The sequence below is a fragment of the Ochotona curzoniae genome, unplaced genomic scaffold, assembly GCF_017591425.1.
Source record: "Ochotona curzoniae isolate NIBS_2020 unplaced genomic scaffold, NIBS_Ocur_1.0 contig_1, whole genome shotgun sequence".
NCBI classification, from domain to species: domain Eukaryota; kingdom Metazoa; phylum Chordata; class Mammalia; order Lagomorpha; family Ochotonidae; genus Ochotona; species Ochotona curzoniae.
The window spans coordinates 21,671,517-21,692,597 of record NW_024464918.1 but is presented as its reverse complement, the minus strand read 5'-3'; the positions used below and the strand labels follow the sequence as shown (position 1 = coordinate 21,692,597).

The 21,081-nt window shown below is 48.0% G+C and overlaps 1 protein-coding gene across 1 annotated transcript; it reads left to right on the top strand.

The window, feature by feature from the left end:
* Positions 1-8,314: 8,314 nt before the first annotated feature.
* On the top strand, positions 8,315-12,778 carry ARL14EPL (ADP ribosylation factor like GTPase 14 effector protein like). The gene is made up of 3 exons (XM_040975905.1): positions 8,315-8,410; positions 10,144-10,283; positions 12,556-12,778. The coding sequence occupies exons 1-3, from the start codon at positions 8,315-8,317 to the stop codon at positions 12,776-12,778; spliced, it is 459 nt and encodes a 152-aa protein (XP_040831839.1).
* Positions 12,779-21,081: the final 8,303 nt, after the last annotated feature.

The window sequence follows — 21,081 nt, the reverse complement described above, 5'->3', positions numbered from 1 at the left end:
GATTTTTGAGGTGGGAAGTCCCCCCAAGAAACTTCCTTGTGGTGACCCTAGACCTGACTGTTGCATGTGCCAGCCAGTACAAGGTCCGGTTCAGTGTGTCACCTGCATCAGACCAGCCTATGCACACACTGGTGATTATAGTTGCCTGGTCAGTGTCACCCCAGCCCCATGTCCTATGCAAACCAACGGGTGCTGCGGCACGTCTCATCCCAGCATGCCATAGACCTGGCCTTTGCGCACACTAACAGACACCGCAGCCTAATTGGGGTTCAGTCTTTAAGACTACTGTGAGCCTTAGTATTTACTTTGCTTATCATGCAAAGCAGGACCCTTAGGCTTGGATTGAATTGGGCAAGGTGGGGGGAGAAGGGTGGAGAGGTGGGGAAGGGGAGGTCCTGAAAAAGTGCCTTCTATTTCTGGGTTTCGTAGGAGGCACATTAGATCTCTAATTTATTATTCCTGGTGGGAAAAAATGCTGTTTATCCTTCCTACTAGAGAGGATACATGAGCACAAGGAGCTAGGTCTGTGGCAGGAACTGTGAAGATTTTGTAGATCCTGCCTTGGAGCAATAAAGGTCTGGGGGTGGAGGGAGACAAATGTATGAGTCAATACAGTGCCCCCGTCCGTCTCCATAGGGATACATTCCAAGGCTCTTGCCACCGCTGTGGCTGCCTAAAACCTTAATAGTACCAAACTCTGTTTCTTGAACACAAGCAGTCTGGGGACACCATAGTGGATCTGACAATGAAAGCATCTGCTCAGAGCAACAGGTGGGCTTTATGTACGGCATGGGTGTGCTGGCTGCAGGGCTAATTCACATCCCGTGCAGAAGGATGGCTGGAGATTTTGTTACTCCACTCAGAACAGCACACCATCTAAAAATTTACAAGTTATTTTTGAAAATTTCCACTTCATGTTTTCAGACTGTAGTTGGCCACATGAATGAAACCATGGGGAGAAAAGCTGCAGATAAATGGGAACTCCTGTAACTGGAAATACACTTGGGAGACCTAGAAATGGGGTGCTCTGGGATGGGGGTATTCAAAGTTGTCCAAATCTATCCCAGAAACGAGTCAAAGGCAGACCCTTAGAATCTCGGGAGTCTACTCACTGGCCAGTGCCCACTGTGGACTGCCCCATACCACTGCAGGCTGAAGAGGGGAGTCGCCCTGACCAGCTGTGTTCAGGGGCTTTTGAGCATCAACCATGCAATCAATTAAGAGGAGTGGTACATGATACGAATCATGCACTAAGCTTACATCAGTGCACAATACAAATTATCTGATCAGCTGGTGGTGTAGAGCACAGATACCCAATCAGTTTAAGCATTGTGGACTTTAAACCATCCAATCAGGAAGAACTGCATCCTACGTAATAGCAAACAGAACCAGGCAAACAGGTCTTTCCAATTCCATGTACAGAAACCAGTTTGGGACAATCAGCTTACTGAATGAGCTGTGAAAGTAAAACAAAATCTCATCCTGGAATGAGGAACCATCTTGTGATAAGAACGCAAGGTTATGGCAAATACCGGGTTATGGACATATCCCAGAAGTGTTTCAGGAGATGTAGCCTTACTGTCTCCATGTTTTATTTTCTTGGCTGCCACAGGGGGGATGTTCTGAGTGTGCAGCAGTTTTCCCAGTGGCGATTTTTACGTTGTGTGGCAAGGAGTGGGGGCATTCCTGTCTTCTGGTAGTTGGTGTCAGGTTGAGGGAGGGTGGCAGTGAAGACAAGGTTGGGATGGTGGGTAACATCATGCCAGTGGGTGTCAGACTGTCATGCTGAGGACCATCAGAAAGGCTTTGGAGGGGGCAGGTGACCTAATGTAATGTGTTAACAAGGTGACATTTAGCTCTGAGCACTGCTGGGGCTGAAGGCAGAGAAACCAAGTGAGGGTTAGAAGTAGGCCTGATGAAAAGGGGGGAATGTGACAGACGAAAATGGCAAGCACCTAGGGAAACACAAACTTCCGAGTAATTTAGTGCTGAAAAAACTAATATTTGGGCTTGTTGTGAAAGTAAAGCGAGAGCAAGCCTCTGTGTCTGTGGATCTTTTAAGCATACGCAGAACCTCCCCAAATTGCGTTTGCTTAGAACTGTACATTCCAGGCAGGCTCCTGCAAGTCCCCATGGTGCAAGAGACATGCTAGGGTAGCAGAGGCAATGGAGCAGGAACGCCTGCTTGTTCACAAGGCCCTGCCCTTGGGGAGAAGACCAGGGAAGGAGAGCTCTGCAGCCACTGGGCTAGTGAGCAAGAGGGTAGAGCCATTTCAGACTTGGTTTAGCACCAGGGGTGAGTGTGAGCCTGCTCTGGGTCTTCTCAACACATCTGGCTCCCAGGCTCATCCACGCCCGAGCCCAGACCCCGCTCCCCTCATCCTCTGCAGACCTACCAGGAAAAACAAATACAGCAGAAGGAAATCGAACCAGATTTGCCACAGAATGCAAACACTAAAAGAGGAAATCAAATCAAAAACAGAGATGGGATAAAAGTAGAGACTATAAAAAGTAAGCTGAGTGAACCGAGTAATGAAGATTGTATCTGTAAGTGCTTCCAGTACGGGGAAAGGAAGTGGAAACTCCTGAGATTAGCAAACATTTTGGGGCAGTAGGGCATCCAAATATACCGAGTTCTTAGGAGATGAGATGGAAAAAGCTGGTTCTTTGGAAAGATGAGCATTCTTTTGAGAGAACACACACTCTGTCTTGCTGCAGGAATAAGTTACGCATGATATTGTCGACAGGCCAAAGAGGAAACAGTGAAGTTCCTAGAACAATCTGATTACCAAAAAACTATCTCTCAAAGAAAGTTTTTAAAACCCTACCTTCTTCTCCTGTTTTCTGAAAATGAAATGTGTAACTTTCATGCAATAAAGATATTTCCACAAATCATTTTCTTGGCTGCAGCCTGACCCAGTATTATGTTCAATAAAGTTGTGTTGCTCACATTTTTAGCCTTGTAGATGTACGATCTAGCAGTTAATAGAAAATTGACTTTTTTTAGAGTGTTATTTATTTTTATTGCAAAGTCAAATACAGAGAAGAGGAAAGAAAGAGAGGAAGATCTTCTGTCTACTGATTCACTCCCCAAGTGACCGCAATGGCTGGAGCTGAGCCAATCCGAAGCCAGTCCAGAGCCTCTTCCAGGTCTCCCTCACAGGTGCAGGGCCCAGGCTTTGGGCTGTCCTCAACTGTTTTCCCAGGCCACAGGCAGGGAGCTGGATGGGAAGTGGGGCTGCTGGGATTAGAACCAGTGCCCTATGGAATCCTGGTGCGTTCAAGGTGAGGACTTTAGCTGCTAGGCTATTGCACTGGGCCCAAGGTTGACTGTTGCAGCTAACATTTTGTAAACATCTCTGTCTTTTACTAAATTCCCCAAAGGGGAATTCTTGGTCAAGGCAGATGTCAACTTTAAAGCTTTTACTATTGTGGTAAATAGCTAGAATGTTCATTTGAGGCATGATGAAAAACAATAGGAATAGGCTGAGGGGCAGCAAGCAGAGAATGTGTCCTGAGAAGGGATGTGGCTATGAAATAATACGTGTCAAACCAAATGCAGAACACAGTATTAGCATAATAATAACACTAACAGGAATAGTGAATTTAAACCAATTAGCCTGTATGTCACACTCACTTACTCCCCTCTCTATCCAGGTTGCAAACTGTGTCAAATCATGTTAGTGATTATCCCAAATGAAGCCACTGGAGGTCCAGGAAGCACATAGCTCTGCCTCCCCCTCTTGCCAGCCACACCACTGTTGTCCCTGGAGAAGGTGCCCAGTAGAATATGCAGAAACACACAGAAGCTATTGTGATACATCTTGAAGTTCAGTCTAGTAGCCTGACCACTCTTCATACCCAACCTTGACCCTCTGAAATTTATGGACTCACCCTGAGCTAGGCTTCTGCTGAGAGCAGCTCTGTGCACCTGCCTCTCCCTGCCTGGCCCTAGCTCTGCCCACCTACCCCTGTGCTTGCGTGCTCAGCTCCGTTGATCCACTGGGACATGAGCTTTCTCAGAAGTACAACCCATCGCAGCTTCAGAGTGTAACAGTGCCTGTAACCACACGATGCGGTGAAATTGCAGTAGCAGTGCCCGAACAGTGGGGACTGTTCTCTCCACTTCTTTCCACTGGAGTTTTGGGTGGACCCAGCGAGAGCTTGTCCAGGAGCTGTGGAGGAAAACGCTCACACATTTGGGATGTTAAAGCCTAGAGTTCCTTCTATCATCCTCTCCCTAGATGCACTGTCAAAGGTGGTGACTTTTATTTTGCAAGTCATCCCCTATAGCATATGATTTATTAAAATTATCTAGCTGCAGTTGAGATAGTCTTCTATCTTCTTATTTCTTACACAGAAGGGGTTAACAGATAGTTCCTGACTTTTGATGTTTCAACTTACAATTTTTCAGCTTTATGATAGTGTGAAAGCAAGATACATTTAGTAGGAAGCATCCTTTGAAGTTTTAATGTTGTTCTCTTCCTGAGCTTGTGTTTCATGGCGTGACGATCCCTCTTCATGCTGAGCAGCTGTAGCTTGCTGTCCTCCCCGAGATCCTGGGCATGAGGAACCCACACTGAGCAGTGTGATGCCTTGCTAAGCTATGAGGTTGCGTTTTCTGTGGCCTCGACCTCAGATATTTCCAACTGCAGGTACTCAGTGAGTGGGCTTGCTGAGACTTAACTGCAGGCTGAGCATCACCTGTGCTGGACCATCACACCTTCTACATTGTTGCTCCGGATCCCTGCGGACATACCATCTTCCTTACTCTGTTCTCATAGCTGTGTAGCAGTCGCTGTTTATCACACGGGTGTAACTGTGGCATAGTTGATTTACCTACTGTTTTGTGTATGGACAGTCTGTTTTGTGTATGCAGTGGTAAACAAAATGGCAACTAATAAGCTTATGAAAGGTGTGACTTTGAAGTACAAGGCATATTACATATTAATACACAGATGGCTACCACCTGATGAGGCAGTATGACTCGTGAATGTATATCTTACTGAGAACTCATAGGTCAACGTAGAGGCATTTTAGTATATGTGAATCCTTCATTTGGAAAAGCAGTCAACTTTGTGTGACTTTCAACTCATTTTTTGAGTTGAAATTTTCAACCTGAGAACCCCTGAGTAAAAGGAAGTACATCCTCTTAACAGTAAATACTGGACTAGCAAATTTAGTACTCTTCCATTTTGAAATTAAACCACTATGAATATGAAAGATGATATGGGGCTGGCATGGTGGTGCACAAGCTCATTAATCCTGTGCCTTGTGGGGCTGGCATTCTGTGGAGGCTCTGGTTCACGTCCCAGATGCTCCTCTTCCAATCTAGCTCTCTGCTATGGCTCAGGAAGTAGAGGATGACCAAAGTTCTTGGAACCCTGCATCCATGTGATGGGAGACCTGGTGGAAGCACCTGGTTTCCAGCTTTGGCTCAGCTCAGCTCTGGCTGTTGCAGCCATTTGGGGGAGTGAACCACTAGATGAAAGAGCTTTTCTGTCTCTACTTATGCCTTTCAAATAAAAATAAATGTTTAAAAATGGTATAAAGTTTTCTGATGATTTACCAACTAAATTATAAGTTCACAAGCTATTATGTTTTGCTTAAGAAACCCATAAATAAAGCAGAATAATAATTTTCTACTTAAACTTATTTAAACTGGATAAATAAAGCAAAGCAACTTTCCAACCTGTGGTGTCCCATTTCTTAGCATACAACTTTTTGTTTTATTCATATTTTCTATATTTTCTTTATTTGAAAAGTAAGAAGCTTGAGAAAAGCAGCTAGCTCCCTTCCTCTGGTTCATTCCCCAGATGCCTGTAACAGCTGATGCTAGGAAGTGTGGACTCAGTGAATCCCGTTTGAGCCGTCACTTAGTGTCTCACGGGCCGTGTGTTAGCAGGGAGCTGGAGTCGGGAGTGGTACTCCAACATGGGACGCAGGTGTCCCAAATGGTGGCGTACCTGCCAGATACACCTGGGCATGTGAGCATTCATAAGCAAAAGATCTGTCCAGGAGAGTTTTATGTTGGTTATCATTCGTATTCTTCAGGAGATTTTCTGAGCCTGCTGTTCAGCTCATTCTTGCCTTTGTACTTGGTCGTTACTACATTTGGTCCTTCTTGGGGTAAAGGTAGCACTGTACGTGAACACAGCAACAAAGAGTGCTATGTATTGTCAATTATGTGACTTCAAAGCTTAACACTGGCAAGAGTAGACATTGTCGTACTGTGTCTAATTATGAAACAATCTGGTCAGCGTTGGACCTGCCCTGAGTTTTGTCGGTCCACGCCTGGCAAGATGAAACAGGTTTGATTATGTGGCATTTATCAGGTAATCTCGAAAGCGCAGCACTGCCTTAGTGAACAGGACGTGTGAGCGCAGGTGGCAGAGGACAGTGCATGGAGGGTTTACATTCAGAGCTTGACCTGTTTCTTAGACACAGCATAAAAACATAGCTTTATTTTCTTTTGGGGAAACATAGCTTTTTTTTCCCTTTATATACATATATATAAATGTATGTATCTCAGCTAAAAACTGTAAATATATATATTTGTGTGTGCATTGTTTATGCTGAAGCATAAAAATAGTCGGGGAACAGTTTGGTATGAATGAGTTAGGCAGTGGAAATCAAGCTAGGAGGCTGAGCAATAGAGTCAAACCCTGACTCTAGATGAATTGCCGTGGTGGGTGAACTAAGGGAGAGGTGACTTTTTCCTCTTCGGTGTGATGCTGGTGTCCACGCCGGCTGGGAGAGCCAGACTGCCCGTGCTGACCCGCCCTCATCTTTCCTTCTCCCAGTCATTATTATGAAAGCCGTAAATTGTACCAACACCTTTGGGGCCTTAGGGTTTTCCCATGAGGGATTTGTGGTTTCTCAGCAAAACAAAGGGAAGGAGGAAGTGCGGTTTCTCTGTCTTCCCGGGGTCCTCTCCCTCTCTGCAGCTTGCAGGTAGGTGCTTCTCTTTAACCCCTGCTGCTTCAGCTGTGGCCTGGTTCTTCCCAAGTGCAGAGGGACAGGCCTGGCCAGGGGAGCCTGGGCCATGCTCTCTCAGCCTGCTGCCCTCTGCTTCCAAAGAGGAGGATCAGGAGCCGCCCGGAGGTGACACAGTGTCTGTTGCTGCCTTCCTGGGTTGTGGTTAGGAGTGGAAGACCCATGAAGTTCCTTCTTGGCCCTGTGGACTGAAGGAACAAGGGAAACTGAGGAAGAAGCCCGAAAGGGCTGTGGGATCTGGGGGAGAAATCTCCACACATACTTGGAATGAGTGCTTTTGGAAGGCCGTGGATCAGGATGAAGCTGGGTGTGTCTCCAGGGAGAGTGGCCCCAGCTTCTGGCCTCAGTGTGCTTCCGTCTGTTGGTGGGAAAAGGTGAAGGCAGCTTTCTGGTTTTGATCGCGCGTCAAGGGAGGGGTTAGGATGTGCAACTCAAGAGACTTGTTATAAAAGAGCTGCAGTTGGAGAGGCGTTGGTAGGTAGATGCAGGTTGGTGGCCGACCTGGGGGACTCTGTCGGGTGACTGGGTTAAAAACGACCCCGAATGGTGGCGTTAATGACACTTGTAATGACAGCTGTCTGTTTGCGTTGTGTCTCAAAGACAATCACCTTCTCTGCCCAGTGCATTTTCATTTTAAGTATGTTGTGTGTGTTTTCATGTTGCTTTATATGGAGCCTCAGGAGTGTGTGTGTGTGTGCGTGTGTGTGTGTAGGCAAATGCAGCAATAAAAGCACCTGTGGGAATCCGTAGCTATTGTGACTCACGCCTCTCCGTTGTCGTTTGCTCCCATCACCCTCAAGCCTTAGTCAGAGCTGCCTGCTGTTGCTTGGACATGTGGCAATGGTGATTTCTTTTAGAGCGAGCAGTCCTCTGGTTTTGAAAACAGCTGCCTCAGCCGGGAGGGAGCAGTGAGGGGTTGATTTAATTGACCACCTGCGCAGTGGCTGGCTCTTCACTAGATCCCCCAGGTGGGATGTGACTCACCTGTCGACTAACTCAGGGACTTGTCCTTCCCAGCAAGTGGCTAGGGACAGAGTGGGATTAAAATATCTTGACTCTCTGGTTTGCATGTGTCTATGAATGTTTTTCCAGAAATGTCTTACACATAGTGTCTCTGAAAAATGGCTTTATTTGCAAATGAGTTACAGTAGAGACTGACTTTTGCATAAGAATGTCAGCTTTTTTTGTTTTGCTGATTTTCTGGAACTTCAGGTTAGGGCAGAAAGATACTCTGCCATGATTGGCTCATCGTTTCAGCTGCACATGTGGATGTCAATAATTAATGCAATTTCTTTCCCCAATTGTTTAGTAATCAGAAATGAGTGAACAAGCAGCAAAAAGCAGTTCCACTCAACAGAGACCCATGGATACAAGTTCTCCTGAGAAAACCTGCCAAACTGAGCTGAAGCAACTGGTATGGCGCCGTGATGTCAGGGGAGTTCCCAGCAGGTGGACCCCTGTGGGAAGCTGGGCCAGTCGGGACTCAAGGAGATGGTCTCTGCTCTCCATGCTGGGGCACTGCGTGTCTTTTCACACTGACGGGCCTTGCCGCACCTGTCTCCTGCTTACTCTCACAGCCCTGTGAGCCCGAGCCCAGTGAGCCCAGCGTTTTGTGTAGAATAGAATCCTGCCCCCTGGCTAGAATACTGCTGGAGAATACCTTCCAGCATTTTCTATGAACAAGCTCTCCTTTTGTTTTTATTATGTCATGATTCTAAAACTTCAAGTGCTCTGACCCTTGTCACGAGATACAGTTGGGAGCCCTGTTTCACAAGAGGACAGAGGGAGGCTTGGAGGAGCAGGAATGGCTCCAGGCACAGCAGCAGCTGGTGGCCAGGCCAGCACTTGCACATGGTGGGCGCACTCCTGCCGTCTTCATTCTTAGTCTCTGGCTGAGCTGGTGACAGATGGCACCACGCTGCCCTTATTTCCCAGCCGTGCCAGAGAGTGGACCTGCACTGGCAAGGTTCTGCATATGAAACAAACCCATGCACACACTGGGGTCATGTTGTAAAGCAAGTTTGAAGCAGGCTTAAAGTGATTATTGTATAATTCCTACTGTTAAGCCCAATCAACTACAGGGACATCTGTGTACATCTGCTAAAGTCCCAAGGGGATGTGCCCCTCTGTTTCTGACTGTACAACCTGTCCGTGTGTTTCCAGGTTCTCCAGGTGATTTTCTTCCAAAATTCTTGAGGTGAATACCCCCTTCCCTCGTGACAGAGGTGTTACATGTTCATGTTGAGTTGTCAGAGGCCAGGGCTGTGGTGCACCAGGTCAGGCCGCCTCTTGGTTTCCCTGATCTCACAGCAGAGCTGCTGATGGAGTCCGGACTCTGCTTCTCCTCCAGCTTCCTGCTGACGCACCTGGAGGCAGCATGTGGTCACTCTGGAATCCAGGTCCCTGCCGCCCTGGTGGGAAGCCTGGAGCAAGTGTCCAACTCCTGATAGCTTCAGCATGGCCCAGCCCGGGGCTGTTGCAGATGGACGAGCTGCTGGCTTGCTTACACTGCATCTTGCAGATACATGAGTGGGCATGTAGGTTTCTTAGTGACTCATCAGGATTTGACTGAAGCATTCTGATGCCTGGATAAGACCTCCTAGGTAGAGAGTTTGAAAAGTCCCCCAACACTGCAGGTCATTCTGGCGAGACTTCCAGGTCTGGCTCCGATGGAGCACTGCTGCTGTACATGGTCGCTGTCTCTGTGTGGCAGTCCCACTGGTAGCCACGCTCCGGGCCACGCCACCCTGGACCCTGCACGAAGGGCAGGGCTGCGTGCGCTTCAGCTTCCCCTGCACTGAGGCTGCTGGCTTGAACTTTCCAAAGAACGGGAAATCCTGACGCTCGGCCCCTCAGATTGGGGAAGCTCACTGATGCTCCGTAGATCTGAAAATGGTTATTTTGTTCTCCCTCTATTGTTTTTTTCTTTTTTGGCATTTGCTTTATGTGAGTTTTGAAATTTTTTATTCAGAAGAAATAGCCTCACTGGAGAAAGTTTGCATCAGCTGTTGAAACTGAATCAGATCGGCTACTTTTCTCCAAAACACAGACACTTCCTTGCATCCTAGTGGAAACTATAGAAAGTTTGTTTGGAGACAGTGTAAACACCCAAGGCTCTTATTCCTAGTACATCTGTTCATTTCACAGCAACAGATAGAGCGGCAGCTCAGATGCCTGGCGTTCCAGAACCCCGGGCCCCAGGTAGCCGACTTCAACCCCGAGACACGGCAGCAGAAGAAGAGGGCCAGGATGTCGAAGATGAATGAGTATTTTTCTACAAAGTACAAGTGAGTCCATGGCCTATCGTGTTTGATTTGTGGAGTCATGATACGTTTTTTCTTTAATCAAGCCAGGTAATTAAAAATTGCTGTTATGACTTACAGATATCTCTTCCTAGCGTGTAATAATAGTGTGTTATCTGGAAATCAGCAAAGTCAGGAAACACCCCACTACACCAAGTGAAGAGGTGCTTTTCTTCTGTTTTGTTTTTCATAGAGAGGCTCAACAGCACAGACCCAAGTAACAGCTCTGGTGGGAAGTGAGTGTCTCTCCTCATGAGCAGGAATAGCACCATGGAAGGGATTTGTGGTATCACATGGGCCCGGGACTAACCAGAGTGCAGTGGTCGTTAGTATATCAGGGTAGAGATTAAGCAAAGGAAAGCTCGATAAACTTGACCACATGAAAATTAAAATCTCTGCCCATTGAACAATGAAGGATAAGTGAGAGAATATATATATAGTAATATATTAAAAAATCACTGACCAAAATTTATAAGAAATCTTGCAAGTCAATAAAAAATAATAGACATCTTAGTATGACCCCTGTGTCGTATGACCCTGTGTTGTATGACCTCTGTGTCGTATGACCCTGTGTCACATGACCCCTGTGTCGTATGATCCTGTGTCACATGACCCCTGTGACCTCTGTGTCATGTGACCCCTGTGTCGTATAACCCTGTGTTGTATGACCCCTGTGTCACGTGACCCCTGTGTCGTATAACCCTGTGTCACATGACCCTCTGTCACATGTACGCTGTGTCATATGACCCCTGTGTTGTATGACCTATGTGTCTTCACTCCTGGTTTTCTGTCCTGCCAAAAGTCTTACACATGTGTGCAGCCATGTTCAGGAGATTTTGTGGCATTGCTGTTGTTGCTGGTACAAACACCCATCAGTGATACACGGGAAGTCATTGGTGGTGCCTTCTCACAGTAGACTGGAGGGAAGTGGAAATATCTGGCTGCTGCCGTTCTAGTCATTTGGGAAATGAACCAGTGAATGGAAGACCCCTTTCTGTGTGTCTTTCTCATTGTATCAATATGCCTCTTTGAAAAAAAAATAGATAAAATGTTTAAATGTTAATTTATTTTTATTTTTATTTTATACAGAGAGATGGGGATACAGAAAGATTTTCTGTCTGCTGGTTCACTCTCTAAGTGGCCTCAATGGCTGGAGCTGAGCTGAGCTGAGCCGAAGCCAGGAGCCAGCACCTTTTTCTGGGTCTCCCCTCAGGTGCAGGGTCCCAAGACTTTGGGTCAACCTCCACTGCTTTCCTAAGCCACAAGCAGGGAGCTGGATGGGAAGTGGAGCAAGCAGGACACGAACCAGTGCCCATATAGGATCCTAGCATGTGCAAGGCAAGGATTTAGCCACTGAGCCATCACTTTGGGCCCAGGAATAGTCATTTAAAAAAAAAAAAAGACTTAGAAAATTACTTGAAAGACAGAGCTACAGAGAGAGGAAGAGAGACAGAGAGCAAGAGAATTTTCTATTCAGTGATTTGCCTCCCAAATGGCTGCAGAAGCCAAGGCTGGGCCAGACTCAAGCCAGGATCCCTAAGTGTCTTCGAACATCTCAGAGGAGTGCAGGGACCCAGCCACTTAGGGCATCCTCCGGTGCTCCCCCAGGAATATTAGCAGGGAGCTGCACTGGAAATGGAACAGCCGAGGCTCAAATCAGCTCCCATGTGGATGCAGGCATTGCCGGCAGAGGCTCATCCTGCAGAGCACAAAGCTGTCCCAGAATGGTCACATTTTCCATTTTTATTTTTTTATTATATTTTTGACAATCTTTACATAGTTGATTAGGGTAAAAAGGTTCAAGGGCTAGTATCTCAGAGCATGCCCCAAATCTGGGACTTGGGGTAGGTGGGAAACTGGGTGGGGCTTCTCCCTTAATCTCCCCCTTTACTTCAGATACATGAAAGAAACAATATGGAAATGATAGTCTTATCCACTTCCCTACAGCCCTTGAAACTTTTTATCCTAGTTAACTATGTAAAGATTGTCAGAATGGTCATATTTTAAAGAAAAGTTTGAAGCATCTGCAGGAGGAAGCTTTAGTTAGTTTATTTATAGCATCCTTCAGTGCAAAGCTGGAAAAATGCCAAGTCTGGCTGCCATGGGCTATAATTCCATGGCAAGCTGACCGCAGACCATTCTGGCATATTTCTGGGTAATCCCCGAGGAGAGCATGGTGTGTGAAGGCGGCTGCGCGGGCGTCTGCCCCAGTGCTAACAAGAGCCCTGCCTTGTCGCCCCGGTTCCTCCGGCCGCAGAGCGGTGAGGAAGTACAGCAGGAGTGGCAAGCTCGTCTGCAATGACGCCGACCTGTGCGACTGCCTGGAGAAAAACTGCCTGGGCTGCTTCTACCCGTGCCCCAAGTGCAACTCCAACAAGTGCGGCCCCGAGTGCCGCTGCAACCGCCGCTGGGTGTACGACGCCATCGTCACGGAGACCGGTGAGGTTATCAGTGCCCTGCCCTTCGCTATTCCCGACTAGGGTCCCTGCTTGCTAGCTGCTGCACGCCGAAGCCAACCTCTTGCTCCGGGAGGAACTGAATGGCTGCGGGAAATTGTCAGAGAAATATCCCTGACTCATGGCTCTCAGGCCGCAGGATAGCATGGGCGGTAGTTCTAGAAGCTTCTCTCTGTGTCTCCTCAAGTTCCTTGGCTTAATGTTTTTGCAAGGTTGCAGCTGTGAGCTCTTGTTATGCAGAATGTAGACTGATAGTTTATGGTACGTTCTTGTCCTTGAATCTGGTCTGTCATCAGCCAGTTCTGTCAGAATTGCTTTTGTGACTTTGCAGTGTATATCCATGGGATTATTTTTTCTCGTGTACTAATAACATTAAAATTAAATTTGCTTTTGTGTCTTACTTGTCAAATGGAGCAGTCAGGACTATTTCATGCCTGGATCAGTGTTTCCAAATTTTCTTCAAAAATAGGAAACTTGAATTATTATATAAGAATGACTTGTCCTGCGTTTGCTGATTCAGTGTATTCACATGCAGTTGATTAAGCACTGCTGTGGCCTTTCAGTTCTGATACACTGTTGGAAGTTTACAGGAAGTTGAAGTCAACCTTCTTTGAATTAATTTTGTATAAAATCATTTGTGGTTCTCCTTAGACTACTTGTCAAAGCCCTGATCTCAAGGCTGCACCCCAGGATCACTGCCTTGGGAGGGCTCACCCCAGGATCACTGCCTCGGGAGGGCTCACCCCAGGATCACTGCCTCGGGAGGGTGTGCCCCAGGATCACTGCCTCGACAGAGCTAGGCTAGGGCTCAGAGCTGGCTTTGTAACCAGCTGATGCCGATGCTGCCGGCGTGTGGACTGTGCTTCAACAGGCGCCCCTCTCAGTTGTGCTAGGTCCATATAGAGTACAAGATGACGTAATGCAGTAATTTAATATAGTTATAAAAGAAATAAGAACATTTTGCTGAATAAATTTGAAATATTACAAATGGGAGTTTCTGGAGTCCATTTTGCCTCCATCGTTAGAGTCAAGGCTCTGGGTTCTGCACACTCTGTGTGGGCCAGGAGAGACTCCGACCGACGTTGGCCCATGCTGCCTGACAGCGTGTGTGAGCAGTGAAAGCCCCTCCGGCGTCCTCGGGCACCTCGCTGCTGGGGAGAGAACGTGTGTGTTCCTCTGTGTGACTGCCGTGGGATTTACTGACGCTTCCAGGCTTCACTCAGCGCAGCGCAGCACCTGCTCTGAGCCAGGCTTTGTGATGAGTGCCGACAAGGAGTCCCAGCCCTGAGATGAGAAACGAGTGCGGTCAGCTGTGCTGTCGTACTAAGAGAGCAGTCGTTGTGTAAGTGGGGACCAAACGCAGCGTGAATGGCTTCTTCATTGCAGATCCCCATTCTCAAGCCCAGAGGAACCCGAGGGCTCATTGCAGTAGCACGTTTCTCAGCAGATGCTAGTGGGGGCACAGGGATGGAGCAAGGGACTGAAATCAGGCTCCTGGCATCTTTGTAGTTTTGTTTGTTACTTTTACGACAGAGCCTCAGTGAGAGAAAATGACTTGGTAACTCAAAACAACAAGGCAGGGTTCCTCCTGTGACGGTACGTCTGTCCTGGTTGCCCGATCTTCGACCCTAGAACTCATGCAGGTCCTCGGAGAGACCCATGTGCCTGAGCTTACAGAGCCAGAAAGCCCAGGGTGAGCGCAAAGCTTGCTTGCTTGTAACATGTGCCCGGCTCTGTCCTGTGGGCGGTGGCATCTGAGGAACACTGGTTCACCACCGGCTGTCCTGCTCTCACCTTTGAAAGCACCCTAGGAAAATCAGTAGGGAGTTCTCCTTCCCTTCTGAGTTATGAATTGGTCTTCAGGATTGAATAGAGGAATCTGGTCTAAAATGGTCTGGTTTCAAAAATGTGTTGGAGAATAATGTTGGTGACTTTCCCAGTGAAGCAAAAAGGTAAAGTCACACCTGGACACCCGTGGAGGTGTCGTGTTGGAAGCCTGCTAATGCACTGGGTGGTCCAACGTCAAGTTAGTGCGTTACCCCAAATGGTTATTGTGAAGTGCACCCACGCGGGTTGTCAGAAAGCCGTTTGCAGTGTCTAGCTCGCATCGCACGGTGAACAAAGCTCCTCGGCATTTGTGCTGAATTCAGATGCACGAGAGCCGCTCTCCTGGCCCAGGAACGGTCCTGGTTCAGTGTCATAGCAGCTTTTTCCCCTGCTTGGCTACTTTTCAATGCTGTTAGTGTGTCTTTGTGAATATGTACAGAAATTGCAAGGCAAGCTGTTTCCCCAGAGGCCATTTAAATGTAAGGCATCCTGTGCCAGTTCCGCCACAGGTGTGCCAGCTCACCAGTCTGCAGGACGCCGCTGCCCAAATCCAACCCGTACAGAATGAAGGACATCGCAGCAGCATCTGAGGCAACTCTCCTGCCCCTCCCCTCTCGTTCCCACCCCTGAAATCCAAATACCTTAGATCCCGAAGAAGCCAGGACAGAAAAGCCCCTCACCCTCTCTCCTGCTTTCCTGCACGGTGAGTGACATTGGTCTAGACAGGCACATCCCAGAGTCATTCTATAACGTGTCAGAAGGTTCTGGAAAGTGTGTCTGGGTAGCACCTGTGCCCTGCATTTGCATTTCTGACTGATGATACAGAGCACTTTTTCACGTGTGTGCTTAGCATCTGTAGGTCACACTCAGTAGTATGTCTCTTTATGTCACTGGCTCACATTCTAGTAGAATTCTTTGCTTTCTTACAGTTCCATTTTAACAGTTCTGTAAATATATTCAAGAGGCATGCATTGTAATGGGTAAAGCTGCCGGCTGCAATGCCAGCATCCCACGTGGCTGCTGGGACGTGTCCTGCCTGCTCTACTTCCCTTCCAATTCCCTGCTCATGGCCTGGAAAAGCAGCAGAAAATGGCCCACCTGCTCGAGCCCCTGCCACCCACATGGGAGACCCAGACGAAGTTCCTGGATCCACATGAAGACCCTGGCTTCAGCTTGGTCCAGTGCTGGCCTTTGCAGCCATCTGGGGAGTAAGCCAGCCAATGGAAGTCCTCTCTGTGTCCCCCACTATGGGCACCGTTGACTTTAAAACAAGTGAACGGAACTGGGGCTTGAACTGGCACCATACGGGATGCTGACACTGCAGGAGGAGGCGTAACATATTAAGCCATGGTGCTGGCCCCTATCATGTCTTAATTTAAAATTTTTTAAAAAAATTTTTGATTACATTTCATTTTGTGACACAGTTTCATAGGCTCTGGGATTCCCTCAACCCCTCCCCATGCCCTGCCCCCATGGTGGATTTCTCCACCTTGTTGCAATATTACAGTTCAAATCCAGTCAAGATTCTTTCATTGTGGGCATATGCCAAGCATAGAGTCCAGCATCTTGTTGTCCAGATGCATTCAATGGTTTCTTGGGGAGACCATTTCTGGTCTGAAGGCTAAGCTGGCAGAATATCGTCCCGACCAATTAAAAGCCCCAACATAACATCAACAACAATTTACAACATTGTGGAGTTCATTGCATGTCTTAATTTTTTTTTAAAGATTTATTTTTATTATTTTTTCATTGGAAAGGCGGATATACAGAGAGGAGAGACAGAGAGGAAGATCTTCCGTCCGATGATTCACTCCCCAAGTGAGCGCAACGGGCCGATACTATGCCGATCCGAAGCCAGGAGCCTCTTCCGGGTCTCCCACGCGGGTGCAGGTTCCCAAAGCTTTGGGCCGTCCTCGACTGCTTTCCCAGGCCACAGGCAGGGAGCTGGAAGGGAAGCGGGGCTGCCGGGATTAGAACCGGCGCCCATATGGGATCCCGGGCGTGCAAGGCGAGGACCTTTAACCACTTGCGCCACCGCGCCGGGCCCAACATGTCTTAATTTTTTAAATTTGGTTTTTAATATTGCTTATATAATTGAGAGGGCTGCATGCCCATATGGACCTCTGTTTAGGGTGGGGAGGGTCAGATATGGAGCAAGGTGGCAGGGACCCATGTTTCAGTCTTTTTTCTTTCCTTCTTTCTTTTTTTCTTTTTTTTTTTTTTTTGCCTGTGTCGGCATGGGAGGATGAAGAGGGGGAGAAGAACAGACAGGTAGGGCAGGCTGGGAGGTCCTTACTTTGGGCCACTTCAAAGGCAGCATGTCAGCTAGCTTTCACTGCACCTGGATAGGACTTTACAGCAGCGTAGCAGGAGACAATGTCAATTCTGTAACTTTTCTGTATGGTCTTGAGTCACTTGTGTAGTTTTTAATCTCCTTTGCAAAAGATGGAAATCTCACGTGAATGGCTTTGGCTCCCTCTGCCGGCCATTTATATGTACTTCAACTTTTACACAAGACAGAAAAACCCAAGCAGGATTATCCAAACAGATTTGAAGTTTTTTTCTTATTTCTAAAGATTATTTGAAGTTGGCCACAAGAAACTGTTTTTATCTTCTTTAGAGTCAAATGCTGCTCTCAATAGCTTATTTCAATTGGTTCTTTAGTGTTTGGGTAGATACATTCTTATTTTGGTGGGGAAGGTGCTGTGGGGTCTTCCATGTGAGGCAGCAGGGCCAGGATATATGTTATTTTACTGATATTTATTTACCCCGCTACAAGAGGTTTTCAGGCTCATTCTATGTTTACTCATCTGGTCCTAAAATCAACCATTTCTGGGGCAGGCTTTGTGGCGTAACAGGTAAAGCTGCCAGCTGCAATGCCAACCTCCCACATGGGTACCTGTTTGAGCACTGGCGGCTCCACTTCCAATCCAGCTCCTTGATAATGGTCTGGTAATGAGCAGAAGATGGCCCAAGTCGTTGGCCAACTTGGGGTGGACGGTTGGTCATCCCATAAGGCCGTGGTCCCCCTCCTTGTCAGTACTGTCCCCAAGGCCCATGGCCACCGACACAGCTCTGCTTACGATCTCCTGGGGAGACGGAAGAAACTTCAGCAGAGCTGTTCATAACAGGAGTGACTCTCCCTGGCACCAAGAATGGCTGTGGCATGCCGGTGCACTTGGGAGCCCGGGCAGAGACACACGGGTCCCCCTGGCTTGTGGGGGGCACCACGTCCATGGCTGAGCCACCAAGTCCATGCTGTCCATTGATCTGTGCCAACAGTCGAGAGAAAGCCTTTAAAATCCCAGGTAGAGACCAGTAGACTTGAAGAGATACGCCATTTGCATTCTCCACAAACGCATCCATATGAATAATTCATCTCAGATCTTTCCTTTAACACATGAAAACGTGGCAAGTGAATCACCATAGTGGTTGATGTCTTCACATTGTTTATAAACTGCCACAGGAACGGTGCTGCTGAGCTCAAGGATCTGGCATGTGTCTGGCTTGGCCTGGCTGCCCCAGCCGTCTGGACCGAGCAAGCGGATGGAGACCCTCTGTTCCTCATCTGGCTCTCTTTTACCCTTAGAATAAATGAGTGAATAGTAAAAATTGAAATTCATGTTTACATTCTAAAGCATTTCTTTTGATACATAACTTATTTTAATACTAAACACCAAAAAAAACGCTGGACATACAACCAATCTTGTTTGTTTTCATTACTTCCAATGTTTTGAAAATATTCGTTACTCATTATGTTCAATATATTCAAAAATTTTGTATTTATTGTTTTTGTGAAAAAAAAATTCATTATCATTATTGGGAAATTTAGGTGCCAGAGAGGTACAAACAATTAAAAATTACAGGCAATGTTACCAATGCAAAATGCTACCATGAGCATCATACCAAGCTTAATTCTGGTAATTGCATAATGAGATATACATCACAATTCATATGCTATATGTATATAACATGTGATGTAAATACACATTTTTACATGTGTAAAAGAAGGGAAACGGGCTGCAGAAGTGGCGGTGGGTAAGGCTGCTGTTTCTTCCTGAACCAACCTTCTGAGCCAGAGAGGCTTTTGTTCCTGAATAATCCTCTTAGAAGGGTCGCAAACTCCATATGAGTCACGAAGCAAGCTGTGCAAGTTGCTCGTATCGTTTTCAAAATAGACGTCTCTGTTTAACATTCCCTCTGCCTTTGTGCAGTTGATGAAATAAAATCAACACGCAAAATGCTTCCTTAGTCCCTGAGCTGCATTCAGAACGCCATTCTCCAGGTTATTGTGTTTCAAAAGACCATGGGGAACTTCGTGAAGTTATATAGTTGACTCCGAAGTAGTGTATTTCATTTGACACAGGATTTATGAATCCATTGATGTGAAAAGAAATGACTTACTTGACTTACTTAAAACTTTATTTCGGCAGGTGTTATGGCAGAGTGCATTAAGCTCACCCTTTGAGATGTTTGAGCTTCTGTAGTGTCGGCAGCTCTGCTTCCCATCCAGCCTCTTGCTAAGTGCTTTGGAATCAACGGAAGAAGCCCCATGTGCCTGGGCCCTGCCGCCCCCGTGGACACCATGATGGAGCTCAGGGCTCCTGGCTTCTGCTGGAAGCCTTGGCCCAGCCCTGGCCGTCGTGGGCGTTTGAGGAATGAAGCAACAGGTTTAAGATCTCTCTGCCTCCCTCTCTCTGCTCGCCCACCCTCCCCCACCGTCACTCTACCTGTCACAAATTATCTGCAAAATGACTTTATTCCACCTATTTTGTTCATTCTGAAATTGCTTCTCTTAGCTACATATTAAGGTTATCCAACACCGTAACATTTATTGGTTGCGTATATGTAATGCTTCTTTTAGAGCGTTAGAGCTACAGAGAACCTTCCGTCCACTGGTTCACTCCCGAAATGGCTTCAATAGCTGTGGCCAGGTCAGGCTGAATCCAGGAACCAGGAACTCCATCCGGTGTCCATGTGAGTGACCCAAATGCTAGGGCCATGACCTGCTGTCCCAGCTGTGCTAACAGGAGATGGACCGGAAGCAGAGTGGCCAGGACTGAGGCCGGCGCTTGCGCCCGGAGCGCATAACCATTGCACCATAACGTTAGTTCTTATTTCCACTTATTTCTTCACTTTTCTAAAAGAGCTCATTCGTAAACACTGTGAATGCGTCACAGGGGAACAAGGCTGAGGGTGTGGTTAAGGGGCCAGCTTCCCACCTGACTGCTGGCAGAGGTTCGTCTCCATCCTGGGAATGTGACGAAGGTAACCAAATTGGTTCCAGTGTCGGGCTTCTTTCTGTCCTGGTTCTCAGGAAAAGCTGCAGCTTGAATTTTGTCCAGTCTCCTGTTAATGACTGCCTTCTCTTGTCTGTCCGGGGTGATGCTGCGACACTGCCAGCGGGGAGAGCCCATCACACAACTCCTGGGGCTTTGTCGGGGAGCAGAGCAGGCTCCCATCCAGGTCCGAAGTGGCTGCAGGGTGAGGCAGGGCACTTGGATAGCGGGGTTCCTTGTGCAGGGCGCAGGAAGACATTGACGTGGCTTGAATTTCTCTCCTGTGTCAGGGGGCCGGGGGTGGGAGGAGCCCTGGGGTTCTTTGCTCAGGAGTGGGACTCGAGAGGAAGGAGTTGGATGTAATAGCCCAACTCCTCAGTCGGCGTGCCTTTGTTTGCTGGCCTGCTTTGCACCACCCCGCAGCACTCACACCGGGACAGGGCACAGGGGGCCTGCCCTGCGCCTCTGCTGTGGTCCAGTCTACACTGGTGCCCCGTTGGTATCTGGTGTGCTTGTGAGGAGACGTTGAGGTTTTAGTCCTCAGGCTGTCTTTGAGTTTGCTCCTTACACCCACTCTTGCTGTCAGCTGCACAGAATTCATCCGCTCTACCAGGCTCTGTCTTGAGGAGCGTCCACCGGGCATTGTCTGTGTGTGATGGTGTGGGCCTTTGTGTCGTGTCTGTCTTTGCAGTGCGTGGCCGCTGTGTGGTTGTCAGACCGTTTTTCCGAGCCGATCTGCTCACCCCAGGATTTGCCCACTCCTCCATCGTGTTCTTGGCTCCCTGGTCTGTGAACGTAGGATCCGTTTGTCTGTCCAGCCTGATGGTCTGATGGCTTGGTGTGACTGCACAGACGCCCGAGGAGAAGCCGGGGCCAAGGGTCTGGCTCCCCGGCCCTTGGTGACACGCATGGCAAGCCTGGAGCCCAGGAGCCTGTGATGACCCCAGGGCCACAGGCACTTGGCTCCTTCATCCCTGCGTGGGGAGGCGGGGAGGAGGGGCCCGTGGGTGTCAGCCGTGTTAGCAGCCGGTCAGGGCTGGAGCCACCCCGCTGCCTTTCCGCGGGTCTGCCCTTACGCTCCCTGTTCTCGTCCTGTCTGCGGACTCCCTTTCCACCCCGGGGTAACTAGGTGTAATCTCTTGTTCAGCTTCACTCAGATAAACACCAAAAGAGAATTGTGTGGCACTAGCCCCAGCTTCCAAGCCCTGGGCACTTCCGGGG

Coding starts and splice junctions, on each gene's coding strand:
- ARL14EPL (XM_040975905.1), top strand. CDS start 8,315: ATGAGTGAACAAGCAGCAAAAAGCAGTTCCACTCAACAGAGACCCATG. Junction 8,411..10,143: donor AAACTGAGCTGAAGCAACTG/GTATGGCGCCGT, acceptor TTCATTTCACAG/CAACAGATAGAGCGGCAGCT. Junction 10,284..12,555: donor TATTTTTCTACAAAGTACAA/GTGAGTCCATGG, acceptor CTCCGGCCGCAG/AGCGGTGAGGAAGTACAGCA.